The 18,525-nt window shown below is 46.5% G+C and overlaps 6 protein-coding genes across 6 annotated transcripts; 2 read left to right on the top strand and 4 right to left on the bottom strand.

Moving 5' to 3' along the window:
* Positions 1 to 3,954: 3,954 nt before the first annotated feature.
* On the bottom strand, positions 3,955 to 4,938 carry BDV37DRAFT_263333 (uncharacterized protein). The gene has a single exon (XM_032083538.1). The coding sequence runs from the start codon at positions 4,828 to 4,830 to the stop codon at positions 4,009 to 4,011; it is 822 nt and encodes a 273-aa protein (XP_031935758.1). The 5' UTR covers positions 4,831 to 4,938; the 3' UTR covers positions 3,955 to 4,008.
* A 1,559-nt stretch (positions 4,939 to 6,497) lies between these two features.
* On the bottom strand, positions 6,498 to 8,918 carry BDV37DRAFT_291084 (O-methyltransferase-domain-containing protein; the record flags this gene model as incomplete). The annotated part of the gene is made up of 6 exons (XM_032088860.1): positions 6,498 to 6,880; positions 6,980 to 7,431; positions 7,500 to 7,610; positions 7,720 to 7,907; positions 7,996 to 8,155; positions 8,884 to 8,918. The coding sequence occupies 6 exons, from the start codon at positions 8,916 to 8,918 to the stop codon at positions 6,567 to 6,569; spliced, it is 1,260 nt and encodes a 419-aa protein (XP_031935757.1). The 3' UTR covers positions 6,498 to 6,566.
* A 3,431-nt stretch (positions 8,919 to 12,349) lies between these two features.
* On the bottom strand, positions 12,350 to 13,166 carry BDV37DRAFT_263332 (LITAF-like zinc ribbon domain-containing protein). The gene is made up of 2 exons (XM_032083537.1): positions 12,838 to 13,166; positions 12,350 to 12,786 (listed from the first exon to the last, which is right to left on the bottom strand). The coding sequence occupies exons 1-2, from the start codon at positions 13,047 to 13,049 to the stop codon at positions 12,612 to 12,614; spliced, it is 387 nt and encodes a 128-aa protein (XP_031935756.1). The 5' UTR covers positions 13,050 to 13,166; the 3' UTR covers positions 12,350 to 12,611.
* Positions 13,167 to 13,760: 594 nt separating this feature from the next.
* Positions 13,761 to 14,900, bottom strand: BDV37DRAFT_288503 (uncharacterized protein; the record flags this gene model as incomplete). The annotated part of the gene is made up of 4 exons (XM_032088278.1): positions 13,761 to 14,157; positions 14,224 to 14,301; positions 14,368 to 14,499; positions 14,590 to 14,900. 4 exons carry the CDS (start codon positions 14,898 to 14,900, stop codon positions 13,761 to 13,763), a joined length of 918 nt encoding a protein of 305 aa, XP_031935755.1.
* A 1,193-nt stretch (positions 14,901 to 16,093) lies between these two features.
* BDV37DRAFT_288502 (uncharacterized protein) lies at positions 16,094 to 18,058 on the top strand (the record flags this gene model as incomplete). Its single annotated transcript, XM_032088277.1, has 2 exons — positions 16,094 to 16,245; positions 17,692 to 18,058. 2 exons carry the CDS (start codon positions 16,094 to 16,096, stop codon positions 18,056 to 18,058), a joined length of 519 nt encoding a protein of 172 aa, XP_031935754.1.
* Positions 18,059 to 18,112: 54 nt separating this feature from the next.
* On the top strand, positions 18,113 to 18,523 carry BDV37DRAFT_288501 (uncharacterized protein; the record flags this gene model as incomplete). Its single annotated transcript, XM_032088276.1, has 1 exon — positions 18,113 to 18,523. One exon carries the CDS (start codon positions 18,113 to 18,115, stop codon positions 18,521 to 18,523), a length of 411 nt encoding a protein of 136 aa, XP_031935753.1.
* Positions 18,524 to 18,525: the final 2 nt, after the last annotated feature.

Raw genomic sequence — 18,525 nt, 5'->3', positions numbered from 1 at the left:
ATCATTGGGTTATCCTACATTACATGTATAGTTATAGAGATATTAGATTTCACGGTATTCCTTTCTTCCTTGCCACATCGTCTTTCCTCATACCGTGTGATGAATTGAGAAGGGTAGTGATTATTGAATAAGTGAGGGATATGTTTCAGAATGGAGTAGTAACTTCTAGCAACAGGCTATAGGATATAAACAAAAGTCATACACCAAGCATTAGTAAAACTGTACGTTGTGGGTATCTCGCCACTTTAAGCCGTTCAGGGCCATTTGCAAGAACTTGACAATTCTTTGTGTAAACGCTAAGCACCAGAAAATGACTATGGCAAAAAACCACAAAAATTGAAAAAACATACCACAGGGCGGATTCGCTGGTGGTCACCCACCCAACTACTAACCTCCCGGCGTGTGGCTTCTGCACAGTCAATAGGTCACTATATATCTCTGTAAAATAAGTATAGGTGATAATACCAAGTCATCACGTACTTAGTATAGATATATTTCAAATGGCGGTAATAATTTGCTATATCTATTATCCTATAGTAATAGACCAGAATATACAGCATATCTATCTATATCTACCTAGACTATTATCGCTGCCAGCTCTCTGATTAATAAATAATCCTATTCAGTTAAACACCCAGTCTCTTAACAGCTATGCTTCACCACCTTTCCCGCCAGTTAGTAAAAGCTAAATAGTTAAGCTGTTTAAACGTGATAAGTATATCACAGTCTCCCAAGTTAATATTATTGACTCCCATCCAGATTCCGGGCGAGTCTCAGAGACCTACTATCTCTTCTCGGCTTTACCCTTCTGTTACTTGAGTTTACTTCAATATCTCTGCGCTCTCTGGCTGGAGCTGCTAACTAATGCTTTTGTATTTGTCAATCTAATGTCACCGTCATTGATATTAAGGGTACTTCTGAAACGGTCCGTCGTTTACGTATTCTGGAACTATTTTGGAAGCTGGCATAAGGGACACAGTGAGTGAGCAGCTGCGGAGCACGCCGTTTCAACTCGGAGTAGGAATGCCATTCTACTTTGAGGCAAAGAAACTTTTAGCCACCCTCTTGAGTTGACCGGTGTGCAAGGATACTTGTTACAGAATCGACTTTACTGTCTGGTGGCTGCACGGGCATTGAACCAGGTATTCGAACAAGGTATCTGGTGTACTTGTTCAGCCAGCGGACAATCCTAATAGTGAAGAAATAATATACCAGTCTTTGCAGCCCAGGTACTGTTTTATTTAGCTGATAGGAATACCATACTATCGTTACAGTTAAAGTGATTATTGATATGCTCCCCGTCAGATACTGCGCTTGTTTGATATGATGTAGCAAGGGAGAACTGTTTCGAACCAAATACCCGTTTCAATAGCTATTGCTAAGGTATTACCACACATTTGTGGGAATGTTCTAGGCGATCGCGTCTATCAAGTAACACCTGGAAAGGGTAGGGATGTTTCGAAGGTCAAGGAATGGGGGAGTACGTACGTTTATGGCAAACTATTCGTTTCAATGTGACCCTTAAATGTAAATAGATAATCCAATTTACAGAACCTTAATCATAAGAACCAATTTTAATATCCCATACCAAGTTATCCACCAAGGCCAGTCAGATAATCTAAAGTGTGCCAATAGACTTCAGTTGGGTTGGTCGATGGTTGTGTTATACCGAGTAAATCAATACCTAATCCTTCTTTGAGAGCAAGAGGGAAGAGCCGTATTGCAAGCCTCGGCGTTTGCCTTCTGCGTCACATTCTCGTTACACTCGCCTCCATTGTGAGATCCACACCGTTCCTTGATTGCTTCTGGTCTTTCTGCATCTGTGGCAGAAGGTCGGGCACAAAGGCTTCCCTTTGCGACAGAGTGTCGAATAATGCTACCGTTTTCTTTCTTTCTTTCTTTCCTTTTTTTTTTTCTTCTTTTTTTTTTGCCTTTTGTTGAGAGCAGCCAACTTACCCTTTTGCAACCCTAGAGTTATTAACCTCTTCTTGACCTTCCTTTACTAGTGATTTACTTTGTCTACTTTCCCTTGGAAGGTGTTAGGTATTTCATGCCGTTGTAGCTTTCATAAGCATGCCCAAGATCTCAAGGTCTTGTCTAGCATCAGACGGAGTGGTCTTTGCGACCTTCCCCTCCACGACCCATTGGTACACCTCTTAAGCATGAAAGGATCCTTGCCGAATGGTGGGCTCTCTATATGACCCGTCCAGTAAAACCTCCTTAAGTACCATTGTTGTTGGCAGGCCTTTGGTGATTGGGGAATCGATGTACACCGTGACGGTTTTGGTGTTACCAAAAATCTCTATTGAAGCGTTAAATCTTATGACCTGATCGATACTGGACTTGTATGCGACCGCGAAGTTAGGGTATTAGAAATTGCACTATTATCGTTAATTTAGCTAAAACAGTGATTTGTTAGGGAAGTGAAAGGTTTATTTTTAAAAAGGGGATCCGACAGTGGCACAAAGAGAGAATCCTACGATATCTTTAGATATACCTATAATCTCCCGCATAGCACTTAGATTGTGCAAGCTGAGGATAGAGAGTATCTCCTATATTATAGCCGTCTTCTTCGTGTGTGAATTGGTGCTGGACACAATTCCAGCACTAGCCAAAAGGACTATCAGAAATGAGGGGATATAGCTATGCTATATACTGCGGGGGCCCCTATCCTAATTATATTTATAATAATTATTGGTTGTTTACTGGAGGCTTTTATATATGATATTTATATAGCCATTGCTTATGAAGTTAATTTAAAATGAGAGTAGTATTATAGGAAAGGAGATACTTCTCTTGATATATAACTGAGCTTTATATTCTTCTGGGTAATCGGTCTTGATATAATTATCGAGAATATAGTATTGGAACTATTATCTTATATTATAAGCTTACACCAGAATAATATTAAGTCTAATACAGAGACCTTTTTTATTAATTTATCCCAAGAGATAGCTGGTAATGTCTTCCTAATAAATACCATTATAAGCTATCCCGAAATCGGGAGACGATTTTATCCTGAGCTTGCGGATAAACTGCTACAGTAACAATACAGAGCGAAGCAGCTGGACGATGCTTAATTATGTCACGAGGCTCGGGCATCCCACGGTCGCATTCATCGAACCACGCATATGGGATCCTTTCTCCATAATAATATTTATTTCTCCGGACTTCCGTTCTAACAACAGTCTACACGGGGCCTATATGTTCCCCGGTTTAGAGACACGACAATCCAGGAACTGAAGAGAACTCTGGCGCTTTTCGAGGCTAAGGTGGAGATAATAACAGGTGTATCAGGCAAGGTTCAGATTTTTGAAGACGCTTCTCTACTTTCGTAGAGATATAACCTGGACAGGCTGTCAGCATAATCACAAACAGCGTTCACCACAATGCCGGGGACTTCATCCCCCACGCAGGGACTTTCCATTTCAAAAGCGATGAGATCATGAGATGTAGCAATACTACTACGGTCCTCACCAGTCTTAATAACTGTATCGCCCGATCCAATGCTTCCAATGAAGATTGAAGGGGCCTGGGCTTCGTTGTTGTGTCCTTGCTGCTCGAGTGGTAGCTTTATTTTGAGCCGCTTTCGTTGCACCAGATCCTTGCTATTCACATCCAGACTCATTGCATGAAAGCTCACGTTTTGATTTCTGCTTTTATAATGCTACATCTGTGGTTGCTACTCATGATGCATCGGTGGATAGTGAGCTGGTAAACCCTACGTCATCTTCCAATGAACGAGATGATCGTCTTTCCGAATCAATGGAGGCTTGGAATGGATTATCTGGAAGAAGCCGTGCAGATATGCAAGGCGAGAACAGGTTATGGGCACTGCGATAATATTCCCAATGTTCTTGAATGCATATGGTATACACAGCGCCCAGTTGGGGTGGTATAACTTATCTCACAGCACACACTCTATGAAAGCACTTTTAGAGTAGAAAGCCCTATTACATGAAAGCTGATAACACATGATAACCTTTCTCCTGTCGGCACTTCGAAGTACTAATTCATACAAAAAAGAAATTCTGCGGATCCTTGTGTGGTGACGCACCCCCATGTATTACCATATTTATCTGTGATAAGTCCAGCTCCTGTATGGTATTTAGCACAACCTGCGCCCAAGGTGTTCAAATAGTCCGATACAAGTTTTGCCATGTCAAAGTCCTTTGTCTTCGCTGCCTGACAATGTACGCTGTCCTTTTGGAAACCAAGCTGGTCGAAATCCATCGGCGTAAGACGGCTATAGTGTACTGCATCTTTCTGTTCAAGATATTTTCGCAGGACGCTTGTCGGCCTATCGCACACATGGATGTGAATCTGCTCTTCCGTCCTTGAGGTGACTGAGTTCATCGCTAGAGTTCCATCGTCCCAGCTGGAAAATTGCCCCGTCAATAGCGTGATTTGTCCTAGTCTCCAGCCATTATTGTCTGGGCCTAGGTCCAAGATCCCTGGCAGAAGATGTGGGGTGGTAATTAATGTTTTGGAATGGAGCAGCGTCCAAGAACCAGTAGACGAATCGTGAAAGCAGTCACCGTCCCGTAAGCACCGACACAGGCCACCAAAGTATAAATTGCAGGTCTCACAGCCCTTATTGTCATCTGTACAGCCTACATCACACTTATCGACTAGGTTTGAGTTTTGCCCACATCCATTGCCAAGGGGGCAGGTGTTTGAGCAGGCATGAAAAGATGATGGACAAGTACAACCCGACACCGAGAGTTTGGAAATATCACTCTGGGTGCATTCGGCTGCTGTGGTAGTCCAAGGTAAGCTCAATGTCAGTAAAATAAAAAGAGAAATCAAATTTCCTTGTTTGACCGCCATTGTTTTTGGCTTGCCAATACTTCACTTCCCTAATTAGATCGTTCGTGGAAGGAGTGTTGGACTAGTTGGAATGTACTCTGGTGCCTGGTGTGGATCGGTGGAAGAAGCTTGCTCTATGATATAGTTGGAAGAATATGTCAATTACGTAGCTGTGGGAGGTTTAAAACTTTGTACTTGAACTCTAGGAGAGCTTAATGACCCTTGCAACGCTCTATCACGCCCCTCGCATCACATCAGGCCACTTTGTCCATGCCTTCGGAAGTATGGATCAATAAGATGATGACGCAGCGAATGAGAGTAACGCGATCAAAACTATAGAGTAGAGGCCCTAATCATACGGTTGGTGTAAACTTAATCGATGAACACAGTATTCTAAAGTCTATCGGCTACCCGTGTCCCACATCATGAAGGATCATTAAACGCGCTGGCGCCTAGACCTCGATTGAAAGAAAGTGTATGGATCCTTGGAATAGTCCAGGTGGCACCAATATGCCCCACCAAGGCTGTAAAAGTCTCGAACTTGAAGGCCACGCACACTGGTGAAGGCATTTAAAGAGACAAATGATATTCTGTCACTTCTCTCTCTACGAGCGGTTCGGTTGCATATACGCCTCTTGGAATCGCTTTGTACTCTGGCTACATATTTTCCTACTGCATGCTAAATTAACCACTCCCCGGTAGCCGACCCCTGCCGGCAAAAGATTCCGCTAGATCCTTTCATTTCCGAATTCTCACAAGTGTTATGTTCAGGAGGATTATCGGCCCGCAGATGTAATTCAAATAATATAATCCAAGGAATGGTAGGGGACCTGGTCGCCTTCGAGGCAGTCTAGTGTTAGGGAGGTGGGGTGGGGAAAGGGTTTGTACCAACCCTCTTGCTAAACGTAAGAGTGACAAGCAATTCCAACTCCGGGGAGAACCCTCATTCCTACCGTGGAATCTGTCAACTAGAATTTAATTGCTTGTTGGACCTTGGTCGAACATATAGTATTGAGAATTCATAACCCCCCCCAAAAAAAAAGGCTCTTCCAAACAAAACCCAGCAACTAATTAGCCAGCAATTCCGCAGGCACCAACGCATGAGAGAAAATATACTTCGTCCACATCAGACCATCGTAGTCTCCCCATGGTCTTTGTGTTATGCTGTCGCTGAGGGCAAATGTACTTCACTCTGGTATTAGTATTTCAAATAACTAATAGTAGGGTTATACTGCTTGTACATAGAAGCCTGAATCTACGATATCTGTGGCAGGTTCTGCCCTTAAAGTTATTATTCCTACCCTATATAATCCACCTGGCGTAAAATCCTCGTACATACGACCATAGGGTGTGGAAAACAGGGCTTCCCGTCCGCTCAGCCGTACTTAAGCCACACGCCGGGAGGTTAGTAGTTGGGTGGGTGACCACCAGCGAATCCCTCCTGTTGTATGTTTTTTTTTCTTATTTGCTGGGTCCTGAAAGGCTAAATACTACAAGCAAGACTCCGCCGAATGTGCGGAGGAACATTTCTATCCCATCTGCCAGGTAGAGAGGAAAAGCATTATTGTGGCTTGGCAGCAACGTACGAAGACTGCATTCCGGGTGGTCATGAACACATTCGCCTGCCTCATTAATGACACAATTAGTCTTGTCCCATTACCCCCATTTCTCGTTATATTGTGTCATATCCTTATTCTAAATCCTTGTCTATGGTGCCAGAAATGTACATCTATTCAACCCAATAATGCAAGAACAGGTCACGCCTTTGTGGCAACAATGATGCCCTCCCCATTGCTTGGTGGTTGGTAGAAGGAAACATCCTTCAAGCCTACAGATGTAAGAAGATCACGCCACTGTTTCTCGGTGCGTTCGAAGGCGCCGACCTGGAGCATCATCATAATACTGATACACGCGGTGGGAAAGTCGCAATCCCGATCAGGGATGATCTGGTCGTTGATGATTAATTGAGAATAACCTGGTTCCATGGCTCCGACAATATTGCTCAAGATACTGTGCGCTTGCTCGTCTCGCCAGTCATGCAGGATCCAATGCATATAGTATGCTCGAGCGCCTTGTGGATTCGTCAGTATATTAAGGGTTAAATTGATGGGATGCAGGAAGAGAAACTAAGCCCTCCGGCCACGCTAAGGAAATCAATGTGTTTTCGTACCTTTCACAGGTTGAGCAGTAAAGAAATCATGCGCCATCAACTCAATACCCTTGGGTGGATTGTTGATGGTGGAGATCACTTGCGGTAGATCTTGCAAAATGCGACGCCCTGGGGCATCAGGAAATTTGTCATTGAATGGATGGAGATACTGTCCTTCGCCACCACCCACATCCACAAGCAAGACATCACCCGGCTGGTTGCGAAAGCCCCCAATGAGTTTGCCTTGAATATCAAACCAGTCCACCCAGTTCGGGGTTGTTTGCTGCTTGAGTGTCATCCATTGCTGGAAGTCCTTGGCCAGGGACGGGTTCTGTCCCAGCCACGCGAAGTAACTCATGGGAGTGTTCTTTGCGAGCTGGAAGGGGGTATCTTCTGCGGATGTCGGGAACTGATTGTGATTCTGACGGAAGTACTCTGGGGCATAGGTAGTGCAGTAGTTTCCAATATCGAAACTGAATTCGTCCGAATGAGTGACCTGTGGCTTTGACCCACTTGATGCGCAAGGGAGGAATTTGCATACCATGCTCTAGTTGTCGCCTCAAGGGTCCCATCCGCCATCACCATGGTGAGAGGGGAAGGCTTGTAGGTGTGGACTCCTGCCTCTGACACGTATCCCGCGGCGGCCAACAACCTCAAGATCTGACCTGCGTACGCACAAGTCATCAGTAAATGTAATTTTCCATGAAGTGACAAAAGTCTTGGGATCGCCATCGTGAGAGTGTCAAGCCTTAAGGTCGTACAACCGCAACTCCATATTGCAGCCGGCATTGTAGGAGGACAAGTACGTAAACCCACCGACAACGATAACACTTGCTCCTGACTGGGCCGCCATTTGCTCAGTAGTTGTCCCCTCCTCTTGGCGGTCGCAGATCATCCGGAATACCCCAAGCTGCACCCCCATGCGAAGGGCCATAAGCAAAACAGGATTCTAGCATCCCTCGTCAGCTGGTTAGCGTCTTAGCCTTTGGGGCAGACATGATGCCAGTTTGGCAAGGTGCCTGTCTATGAACACATACTAAAACCACATCTTGCATCACAGTCTCTGGTGGAGACCCCAGGGCGTCCAGGAGGCCTCGTGCTGCCTTGAGAGTCCTCAATCGGGTAGCATCATCAAGAGATTCTCTGTTGGATTGCACCGTCTGCGTGAGAGACGCGATCTGTTCTTCAAGAGAAGGACTACTCGACATGTTTTGGTCCGAAGCCCTTAGGGAATATCAAGTTCTTGATAAAGTTTGGGGTATGCAAGTCGGCAGGGGGGAGGGAAGATTTTAAAATGCCACGACCCACTACGATGGTTTGGAATATTACGGCTATTAGATATGGCTAAGGGACTTGTGAACCCCGAAGTCCACCGGATGCCACAGGACCCACTGACGAGAAAACAGTGGGGATATACACTTGGAGGGCATACAGAATATGGTTCTAGGAAGTGTGGTTTTTTATCATTCGGCTAGGAACGATATTACTCAGGGTCGTTGTTGCGCATCCGCCGAGCAAAGGCCAGATAAGCGGCGGGTATGCGTCCCTGGCGGAAAATTCCCCCTAGCTGAGATTTCTCAGACGGGGGCTGGGCCTTGACGGAAGTATGCACGTTGATTGCTGTTCCCCATCCCAATCTCCCACGCAACAGCCATGTGGAGCTCCGGAAGCGATTAAATTAACGTGCGATGCCAAACTCGAGATCGCGGGTTCCACTTGCACGCCATCGCGATCCATGGCCTGAGCGCCAGTTCGAGTCTTAGCCCCGAACAATTAATCCAGCGAAATTGAAATTAGGTAACCCTGTACGTTCCTGCTTTAAAAGATGGTGAGAATCCCGCCATGCGCAGGGTCTGATTGCCTGCATTGCTGCATGGCTTGCGGTGACAATGGGCACTTCGTCGGGCAGTACGGACGTCGCTTACTGTGGTGACTCGCTGATGGGCGTTTCCATTGCCATCGCAGTCGTCCAAATACTAGTGGTCGCAGCTCGGTTCTATGCCCGCTCTGTACAGCGAGTAGCCTACGCAGTCGATGACTACCTGATTATACCTTCTTTGGTTGCTCTCCCTATCCATCCAGCATTCCGTCTAGCGTTACTAAATGGCCTCCCTGCGTATAGATTGCTAGCTTAGGCCAATCAGCATTATACATAATCTGTACGTGCGCAGACATCTTCGTTCCAAAGGTTTAAGAAGACGCTCTGACTTGTGAAAAGTGCTAAAGATTGGTGGGCTGGGGTACCATCTCGAATACGTGATGCAGACCCCCGAGAAACTCGTCAATCTTCAAAAGGTGACATTGATATAAGAGCCCTCGTTAATGCGACCGTTAATCCTGTTCCAGGGACTCGTTGCAAACCAAATTCTTGATTTTCCGTTTACCGTGACCCCGGCGAAGATTTCGATCCTTCTCTTTTATATCCGCATCTTCAGCACGCCGAAGTTCCGCATGATAGCCTACACGGTTGGCTTTATTGTCCTGGGCCACGGGATTGGTGTCCTTTTCGCGGCGATATTCCAATGTTCCCCTGTGCAGTATGCTTGGGATAAGACAATTCAAGGTGGATCGTGCTTTGACCAGCAAGCGTTTTATCGATATGTCTCACCTCCGAACATTCTGACGGATGTCTTGATCTTGGCCATGCCCTTGCCGTTTGTCTGGAAGCTGCATACACGAATGACACAGAAACTCGCCCTGACGGGGGTGTTCATACTTGGAGGATTGTAAGTACTTTGCGTATCGATGCCGCCACCGACGTTGACTCACGTATCCTCCTGTAGGGGAACTGTGGCAAGCATTTTGCGCATGACCATCTTCTTCCAGGAAAATGCACTCACTGACCCAACCTGTAAGTCTTCACAAGATGCACCCAGCTGTCATCTATTGGTCGTCACTAATCTTAATCGACAGGGGCATCAATTAATCTAGGTATCTGGACCGTAATCGAAGCAGGCATCATTATCATTTCGGCTTGTCTGCCTTCTATCTGGCCGTTAATCGTTCGGATTCTACCGCGGAATTTAATGAGTAAACACTCCTCTAAGACCCGAGGTCACCACTATACCGCTAGCAATGTCAAAGTGAAGGTAGGAGATGGCTTCTCCAGGCTTGGGGAGAACATCACTGGGGAGGCGGACAAATGGCCCCTTGACATGAATCCTTCGCATGAGAGCCCATCCACATCGATACACGGTCAAATTCTGGCGAAGGGCGAAAGCATATCGCTACGAAGCCTGGACGAGACCCAACAGGAGCCTCGATATTCATGAGTAATGATTCCAGCTAGAGAATCCAATTCAATTTATGTTTCTATCAAAGGTCATTTATCTATTGTTGCCCCAGTCTTTCGTATGGCTTCATGGTTACGTGCAGCTTCGTTGTTCTTGCTCTCACCCCTGATAGCTTCGGGCTATAGTGCCAGAAGTCATTGACTCATTGCAAGACAACTGCCAGAAAACGACAAATCTTACTCGGAGTTCAATTTGATTAAGTGCAGAAATAGTATGTACCGGAGTCATAGAGCTAGCCCGATTGAGGTGCTACTAGTCTACTTAGTACTATTTACTTCGTATACGCCGGACGTCCTCGGATAAAAAAGTTAGTTCGAAGCTTGAACAGCAAACGAAACGCCTTCCTTTATATTTGATCTACTATAATTTATCCTCCAACCTTTTGATCGCATGGGACTGATGGGTAATCGGAAATTTAGCCGTGGCAGTCTTATCAGTCCACAAATCAGCGCTGCTCTGCGTCGAAAACCTGACTCCGTGCGTAAATTGGGGCAATTAGTGCCAATTTCCAAAGGCTCTGCAGACCCACTTGAGGCCAGCTGGGGACTTGGAGTCGTACGATCGGTCCTCCGTAGTGGAGTCTATTCATAAGCGAGGTTGAACCTCGGCAGCTAATCATACAGTTGAGCCCGATTTCCGCGGATTTCTTTCCCCACCACCTCTTGGCCAGTACTCTTCTCCCCGTGAATTCCGGCTGAAAAGGTTAAATTCCTCGTTTCCGAATAAGTCCAATCGCATCCCTTAGGGAGGGCTGTTCAGGCTGACAGATTCATCAGTCCTGTTACCTACCGAGTCACTGAGGTTCATAGGCCTCCTATCTGTTGAGGGTGGTGTGCTTGGAAAAATGCGATACCGCGTCATGATAACTTGCCAAGGGAGTTATCGATAAGCCGAAAACGAGGTGCTTTTAGACTTCTTTGGAGTATTTTTAGGTGTCGGCATCGTGATGTTAGGGGAGTCTGTGGCCAGACGTAAATGTTTAACTCATCTCATCAAGGAGAAGCGATGACTATATAAATATAGAACCTCCTTGTCTGTGCTCCGCGCCAACAGCTCTCGAATATGTTTTGACATCTCCATATAAATTTCCAAATGCATACCGTTAAATGCGAACGTCATCAGTCTCGTTTTCCCCTTGGATAGGAAGAAGTTTCGAGAGTTCGAAGAACAGTGACGCTATATTCTATTCCTGTGAGTCTCTGCGGCTTGTATGAGAGAGTTTGCTCACTTGTGATCAAAGAACTCAGCCCTTGAAGGTGTGGTACTGGATGCTAGGATTTTTCCAGTTATTCACCAGGCATGAAGTCATTCATTTTATAACCAGCGCGTAGCCCAGAACAGCAAATCTTCGTATCTTATCGGGATGCTTACCCAAGTGTCAAGAAAGCCAACTAGCTTCCAAGGATGATTCTCAGATTCTCAAGGCCGTCATATTTGGCGGTAGGTATGATGATCAAATTATAGAGAATCCCTACCAGGAGATCAGCAGGACCCAAGGAAGGATGAAATTACCTGGGTTAAAAGCGGATTGTAAGAAGTCGGAAACTAGGCCTCCAGGTTCCGATGGGTATTGCAGGTCTGCAGCAGCATAGATTAAAGAAACCCTCATTCAGCTAGGGAATCTAGCAGAACTGAAGGAACTAAAGGCAGGTTACTTCTTCTGGTAATACGGGATAAGGTCAAACTTCAGTGCTTGCGGCTAGTGTGCTCGTTACTTTGGAGCACCACTCCTACGGGCTGTGTATTACTCGTGATATAGGACGGGACCCAGTGGATGTTGCAAAACTCATTCATTTAGTTGATTCTAGCCATCCACGAGAATGGCTAGCAAAACAAGACGACTTTGCCTGAGGTTGGTGTGATATTTGCTATCACCACAGCTTACTGTCGGGCGAGATCAGGACTGTTTCAATTAATTGAACATGGATTAGTCACTCGCAAAAAGCATTTCCGACATTATCATGTCTAGGACTCCTATGGGGTAGCAGTTACATATCGTGTCAGATATTCTAAGCGATACTCGATATGCAAGTAGTCGTTCAGTTTCGAAATTAGGGCGAGATTGGATAACGAAATTGATTTTTTCTGGCGTGATTGTCATAGCTTCAGCATATACGCGTAGAGACATATGTAATATATCAATATTGTGACACATGGCACAGAACGATCTCCAGATTGCCCATCAAAAGAGACCTAGGGGTGCGGAAATAGGCTCCTCGTCGTTGCTCACGAAGACACCCCAAAATGTCTTATAGAGAGACCTGTTGCAGAGATGTTTGAAAAGACCAAACAGTCATTATCTTGGACAGATCATGACAGCAACCAGATATAAAGGCGCACCCTTCCACTGACACTAAACGTCATATCGCTCTACTATCATAATATACGATTCGTACGTTTCCTTGCCGTTCAACGACAGCGAGCACCCTACCGCAGCTCCCACAGTAGTGCTCACAATCTTTGCAACTTGGCATAATGCACGGGATGAGAGCACCAAGGGGGCCAAGAAAGATGCAGCACACACATGACCAGCAGCTATACTCAGGGTTATTGGCCTGTTATCACCGCACGGAAAGGGAGAATCACGTAGCCCTCGACCCAACAATCATTTCAGTCTGAGTTGCTGTTCGTGCATGGCAATATGGGCAGTCAACTATGGTGGGACGATTTGTGAGCAGGGTTAGAGGAATCACTTTCGGAGCCTCTCCTGGCGGGGCGGGGACTGTCGGTGGCTGGGTTGTGGGAGTTACTTCAGGCGATTCGTTCCTTCCTGTTGGTGACAAGGGTTTCTCAGACATTGTGAAATGCTAGTCAAATAGTCTTCGTATCGAAATGTCTCTTTGCCCAGAATGCAGATTTTGCATGTTTGGAGGCGAAAAGTGTGTATTTCACTTCGTCTTCCTCACCATTGCCACTAGAGAAGCTGGAATTGTCTTAATTGTCTTCCGCCAAAGAACAGAAGAGCCCTGAGCGTTCTAGACGTGGCCATGGTGCAGCATACATACGAAGTCTCCTGATATGCCGGCAGCTCCGTGACGTAATCGACAGCCCGAGTTCGGTTTCAACGCATGTCATCGATAGCTGGCTTGGCTCTCCACGAAGTCACCAAACCACTGCATTCAGGACTCAGGAGCCATTTGGGTAACAGAAAGATCTTCTGTACAGGGCAGATGGCCTGTCGGCTGTCCACTAGGTGAGGGTATGAAGAATGGATCATCTAAAGTCCTTGAATCTTGATATACAAAACAAAGTCTATATATACTGATTTAAAAATAGAATCTCATTCTAGTTTAACGTAAGCTCCAGTAGTATACTATGATAAATTCCGAACCGAGACGAGATAATAAAGACTTAGATATGTTAAGGTGTATTCAATATTAAATTAAGTGAACTACCGAGAGTTACAAAAGCCATTTCAACGAATTTAATCATATACCACCCTGCAACTTGCCCTGGCTTTCCAAAATGCCATGCCTAGACCGAGCGAAACTGGGTTGGCTTCTCGACCTTTACTTATACCCATACCACCCAAGAGACGAAGAGGCTTGCTGGCAGGTGTTATTTTGGCAAACATTCACACCACACTCTTGTTGTTTCGTGCAAGCATCTCCCAGGCTCAAGGCCCTCTTGCATGTGGCATAGTCACTGCAATAAAGTCCGCCAGACTGGGGCTCACCAGTACAGAACGAAGAGCATTTTTCATTCGGGCACTGACCGACGCTCTCATTCGACGGATGATCAACCGACCGAACATGGGATGTCCACAGGTCTGTGTTGGCTCGCACCTGACACTTGATGCTTGCGACGCGGCTGCCGATGTCGCCGTATCTCTCCCCTTGCTTGTTCGCGAAGAGGGAATAATGGCTGCGATCGTATGTGATAATTTCGGTTGCACATTTGGAATCCCTATTTGCTCAAGGACACCCGATTAGCGCTGGATAAGAGGAGAAAGTGAACTCAGACTGTGCATACGAGTATAACGAGCATATGGCTGAATGGGTTCTGTTGTGCAAAGAGCAAGGGATATCAATAGATCCCACATTGCGAGACCTGTATGCCATGTTAGATGGACTGCGAAGATCCAGTGAAAGCACTTAAATATTCGTAGCGACATACAAGAAACTCGGTAGGGATTTGCATTGGTCATCCAAGTCCAGGGCTTGGTCGCTGCCGTCGAATGCCCAACCAGTGTATGCCTTGGGTTTGCCAGTAAGTGGCTCACTGTCGTTAGATGCCTCAGGATTGGGACTGGTACATGGACAGTCAGTACCGAACTATGTAACCCTAGCTCTGCATAGCCATATGCCAATTAGTGTGACGAAGATAGGCAATACATACTCCTTAACCTTGCACCAAAGGCGTTTGTACCCCCCGAGGTAGCACGACTCGCCGTAAGCTCCCTGTCTGATGCAGTCATAGCCCACCAGATTTTTGTTCCAAAGGGTCAACCGGTTGTAATCCTTGCTCCATTCTTGCAATACATAGGTACCGTCATCTCGTACTTCCGTGTCTCCTAAACTTTTGTCGGTGCTACCACAGATGGGGCTCGTGCCTTCCCAATGACATCTCATACCCTTTTCATCGCAGTCACGCTTAGATAGTCCTCCTCGGACAAGGATGGCGAGGAGAAATAAGAATCTCATATGCATAGCGGTATCTGGTAGGTTTAAGAAGTGTTGAAAAAAGGTGTTATACTATGTTTTTCGTCCAGGACCGGCAAAGACCTTTAGAGGAAAGATGGAGATGAGAACAATAACCAGGGCCTAGGAGAGATATAAATAGGAATTGAATGACGATTAATGCTCAAAATTTGTGTTTCAACAGTATAGTCAGCTTGGTAACTTTCAGTAGACGCACAGCAGCATCGACGGTCGATCTCGGTGTGGACGTGTAACATGTCATCTGGTAGTTATCCCTTGCATCACATCAAGTGAAAGGGGCAAGAGGAAACCCGAAAAAGCAAGCAGAAGCTATTGAGGAATTTTCAATTTTGAAAATATTGTGACGAATGTAGATCACGATTGTTCTGCCGGCTGAAATTGATCTGTCAATGCAAGTGCAAATAGTCGCATTGATCATCCACAATGTAATTTCGAACGACAGGATATTGCTTTTGTTTTTCTATGCTTTTAGAAATCAAAGAGGACATGTACTCCTCCTGCATGAACACACTCTGAATGAATCAATAGAGTACGGAATAGGCGAATCTAGCCATGGATATCCAAAGGGCTCTAGGCGAGGCTAGGATATGTCAGTCAGATAGATAATGCACACCGAACAGCTCCGTTGGCTTTTATCTGGGCATTATGGCTAGTTGAAGATCATTGCATATTGCTGCCACATGCACTTCATCTAAGATGTTGAGCAAATCTTGTGAGATATGTACTGTATGCAGAATTTCTCTCTCTGGCGGAGATGCCCGGGCTGGCGACCTACATCGGATCTCAAAGATTATACCACAAGTGAAGTCGTCGAAGCAACAGCCATAATACCGTCCCCAGTGAGATGACCAAGCCATAAGCGTCAATTTGATTGGCGCGTTAAGGGTGGGAAGGGCTTGGGTGTGATTGACCCTGCAATGGGACGTGGATGACGACATGACTCGGGGTAGATGAGAGACATGCCATTCCGTATATGACCTGGTCCACTTCCTCCGATATTGACCCTAAATATCTCCTCTTGGTCTACATAATCTACTAGAATAACAATCCCCTTGCTTCATCCCAGTACATCGGTATGGGCCTCTGCTTCAGCGTCCCCAGCCGCCGCCGGATGCGCCCGGGCGTGATGCCTCCACCCCGAAGACATACCCTCATGAGTTCATTTGGCGGCCGACCTCACTATGGAGCACCTGGAATGGGTCCGGGAGGATATGGACCTGGATGGGGCGGAAGACCCTATCATGGTGGACATGGTGGTGGATATGGTGGTGGATATGGAGGAGGGTTTGGAGGTCGAGGACGAAATCGTCGCCGGTGCTAAAGATGGCAATCCGTCTGGGAGAAATTTATGAGCTTTTCGTCTCAGGGCGACATAACGATCTTCTCCAACCATTCGCCTACCGATGTATCCATGTCCCAGAAGCCGAAAGCTCTGGACACGATAGGCATTTCCGCTCACCATGCCATGGGGAATTGTTAGACACTCGCATAATATGACTTAAGCGACCGGCGTTCCTTACTGTGACAGAGTATTGTCTTGTTAGATTGTCCATCGGAATTTCCAATCCAGTGATGAAGCTCATCCTACCTTGACGGATTTCTTTGATTCATATCTAAACAGATCCAGCATGACGGATGAACCTCACACCCCTTGCAATCCCAGCATCTCCCTCTTTCCTGTTGATCCTGGCTATAAAGTACACCCAGTAACCTCTCGTTCGACTCTTCCTTATTCAGCATCTCCCTGCCATCATGATAAAGATCGTGTGCTGGAAGTTATAGCCGACGGCCTAGACTCTCCTCAGTCGAGCACTCTCCCATAACACATACGTCTCCAACTCTTCTGTTCAACAATGAATGTAACTGTCATCTACCAGGGTGATCTACATATCGAATACCACGTATCGTCTGACATCTCTCATGGTCGACGCTAAGCCTCCATTCCGAACAATGCTGCCAGCGTTCCAATGCCTACGTCATACACTTGTTCCATAAACTTCAAATTGTTGTTAGGTTCGAATACAAAGCAGCCGTACAGCCTTCCACAACAGTCACTCACAGCCCCTTTTGAGACTCAGATCCCCGTCCGGACACATGCTCGGAGAACTCGGGAACGAGGAAAGAGTCGAATAAGGCCTTCTTGTCAAAGACCCGCTCGCCAGGCGAGGGGTGACACTTGACCCCAGTTCCGCACCGCAAGTGCCCTGTACGCATTTTTCTGGTTTCCCGAGCACTGCATTCCGGTGCACCTACTCTCTGAGGCGATGGACACTTGAACACAAGTACGCATGCTCTGCGCACATGGTTTCGATGGTGGATAATATCCGCGTATCCGTTGCCCACAACTATGGTGCGGCGACCCTGAATGCCCAAGGCCATCAGGTTCCGATTCAGAGTGTCGGGCTGGACGACGTCAATATTGATTCCGAAGCGGCATCGCCAATGGGTTGCCCAGGGTTGGAAGACACCGTCGAATAGGTGGAACTTATATACGAGTGTCGCTGCCTTGGGAATATTTTCTACACCGGACTTCTCCTTGGCTCGTTCTAGATTATACTTGAAGATCTGATCAAAGTTAGAACGGCTGAAAGGGCTAGTTCGTGCGATTCCTTGCTGGCGACTATGGCATCTATCCCTACCAGCGTAGAAGCCCATTTATCTTGAGTTAAGAGCAACGTATCTGAGTTTCCCGGGTCAAGATGTTCGATTTTCACGGCCTTGGCCTGTTCCTACACTAAATAGAGAGATTGTGCGTGTATTGCTGTGCGGAAGATTGCAGCGATTCCGGTGGCTGTGGTAGTCTCCTAGAGCTTGTGGTACTCTTCTGCATCCCGCGTGGCTTCGTCCGCGATATGCTGGATCAAATCTTTATCTGGCTTTTAGACCTCCTCAGAGACTCAGTGGTAATCCACTACTTATCCTTTCATATGCATGGCTTCGGTATTGATCTGACAAGTACACCTCTCCCAGAACGGCTGCCCCAACCCGTCACCCTGTGCCAGTTGGACATCTTTGGCGACGTACCGAACGGCCTTCTTGGTATATACGACGTGGTACACCTCCGTCTGCTTGTTCTGGTGGTCCAGAAGGGTGACCCCCTCCCAACCCTCCACCGGGCGCATCAGATGCTCAAGCCGGGCGGCTAAATTCAATGAGACGACCTGAAGTACCCTGATAGCGAGGTAGTCAAAGGCCAAGCCATGAGTGACGTGTCGAATCCGGTACGCAATGCCTTTCTACGCGTCGTCAAGTCGAGTGGTCGCAACGACTGGGTTCTTGGTCTCCCATGTCATCTATTGGAACGCCACGGTGGTTTTGAAATTGCGCAGTTACGCAATTATAAGGACCAGCGAGAGATACGGAAAGCGAATGGGGACCAATATATTCTCGTCATGGAGGAGTTTCCAGCTCAGCTAAAGTGTGCCAAACAATTGGACGATGCTCATCGCATTGACTTGATGATTCGGGGGTTGGTGGAAGAATCGAGACTTGGGGATGGGTTGCCCAGGGCTGTGTTTGTTGCTTGCAAGGTCGGTGGTTTATATGCATCGAACCCAGTCATGTTTGCCGAGAGTGCATTGACTGGCCAGGAGACTAGACCTGAATTTTGAAT

This window comes from Aspergillus pseudonomiae (genome assembly GCF_009193645.1).
Source record: "Aspergillus pseudonomiae strain CBS 119388 unplaced genomic scaffold BDV37scaffold_120, whole genome shotgun sequence".
NCBI classification, from domain to species: Eukaryota; Fungi; Ascomycota; class Eurotiomycetes; order Eurotiales; family Aspergillaceae; genus Aspergillus; species Aspergillus pseudonomiae.
The sequence above is the reverse complement of the archived record's forward strand: the minus strand, read 5'-3'. Positions and strand labels throughout refer to the sequence as shown.

Excerpts from the sequence above, each read along its gene's own strand:
- BDV37DRAFT_263333 (XM_032083538.1), bottom strand. The coding sequence starts at position 4,830 with ATGGCGGTCAAACAAGGAAATTTGATTTCTCTTTTTATTTTACTGACA.
- BDV37DRAFT_263332 (XM_032083537.1), bottom strand. The coding sequence starts at position 13,049 with ATGTCTGAGAAACCCTTGTCACCAACAGGAAGGAACGAATCGCCTGAA. Across the intron at positions 12,787-12,837 it reads ATTGTTGGGTCGAGGGCTAC|CTGCTGGTCATGTGTGTGCT; the intron begins GTGATTCTCCCT and ends CCCTGAGTATAG.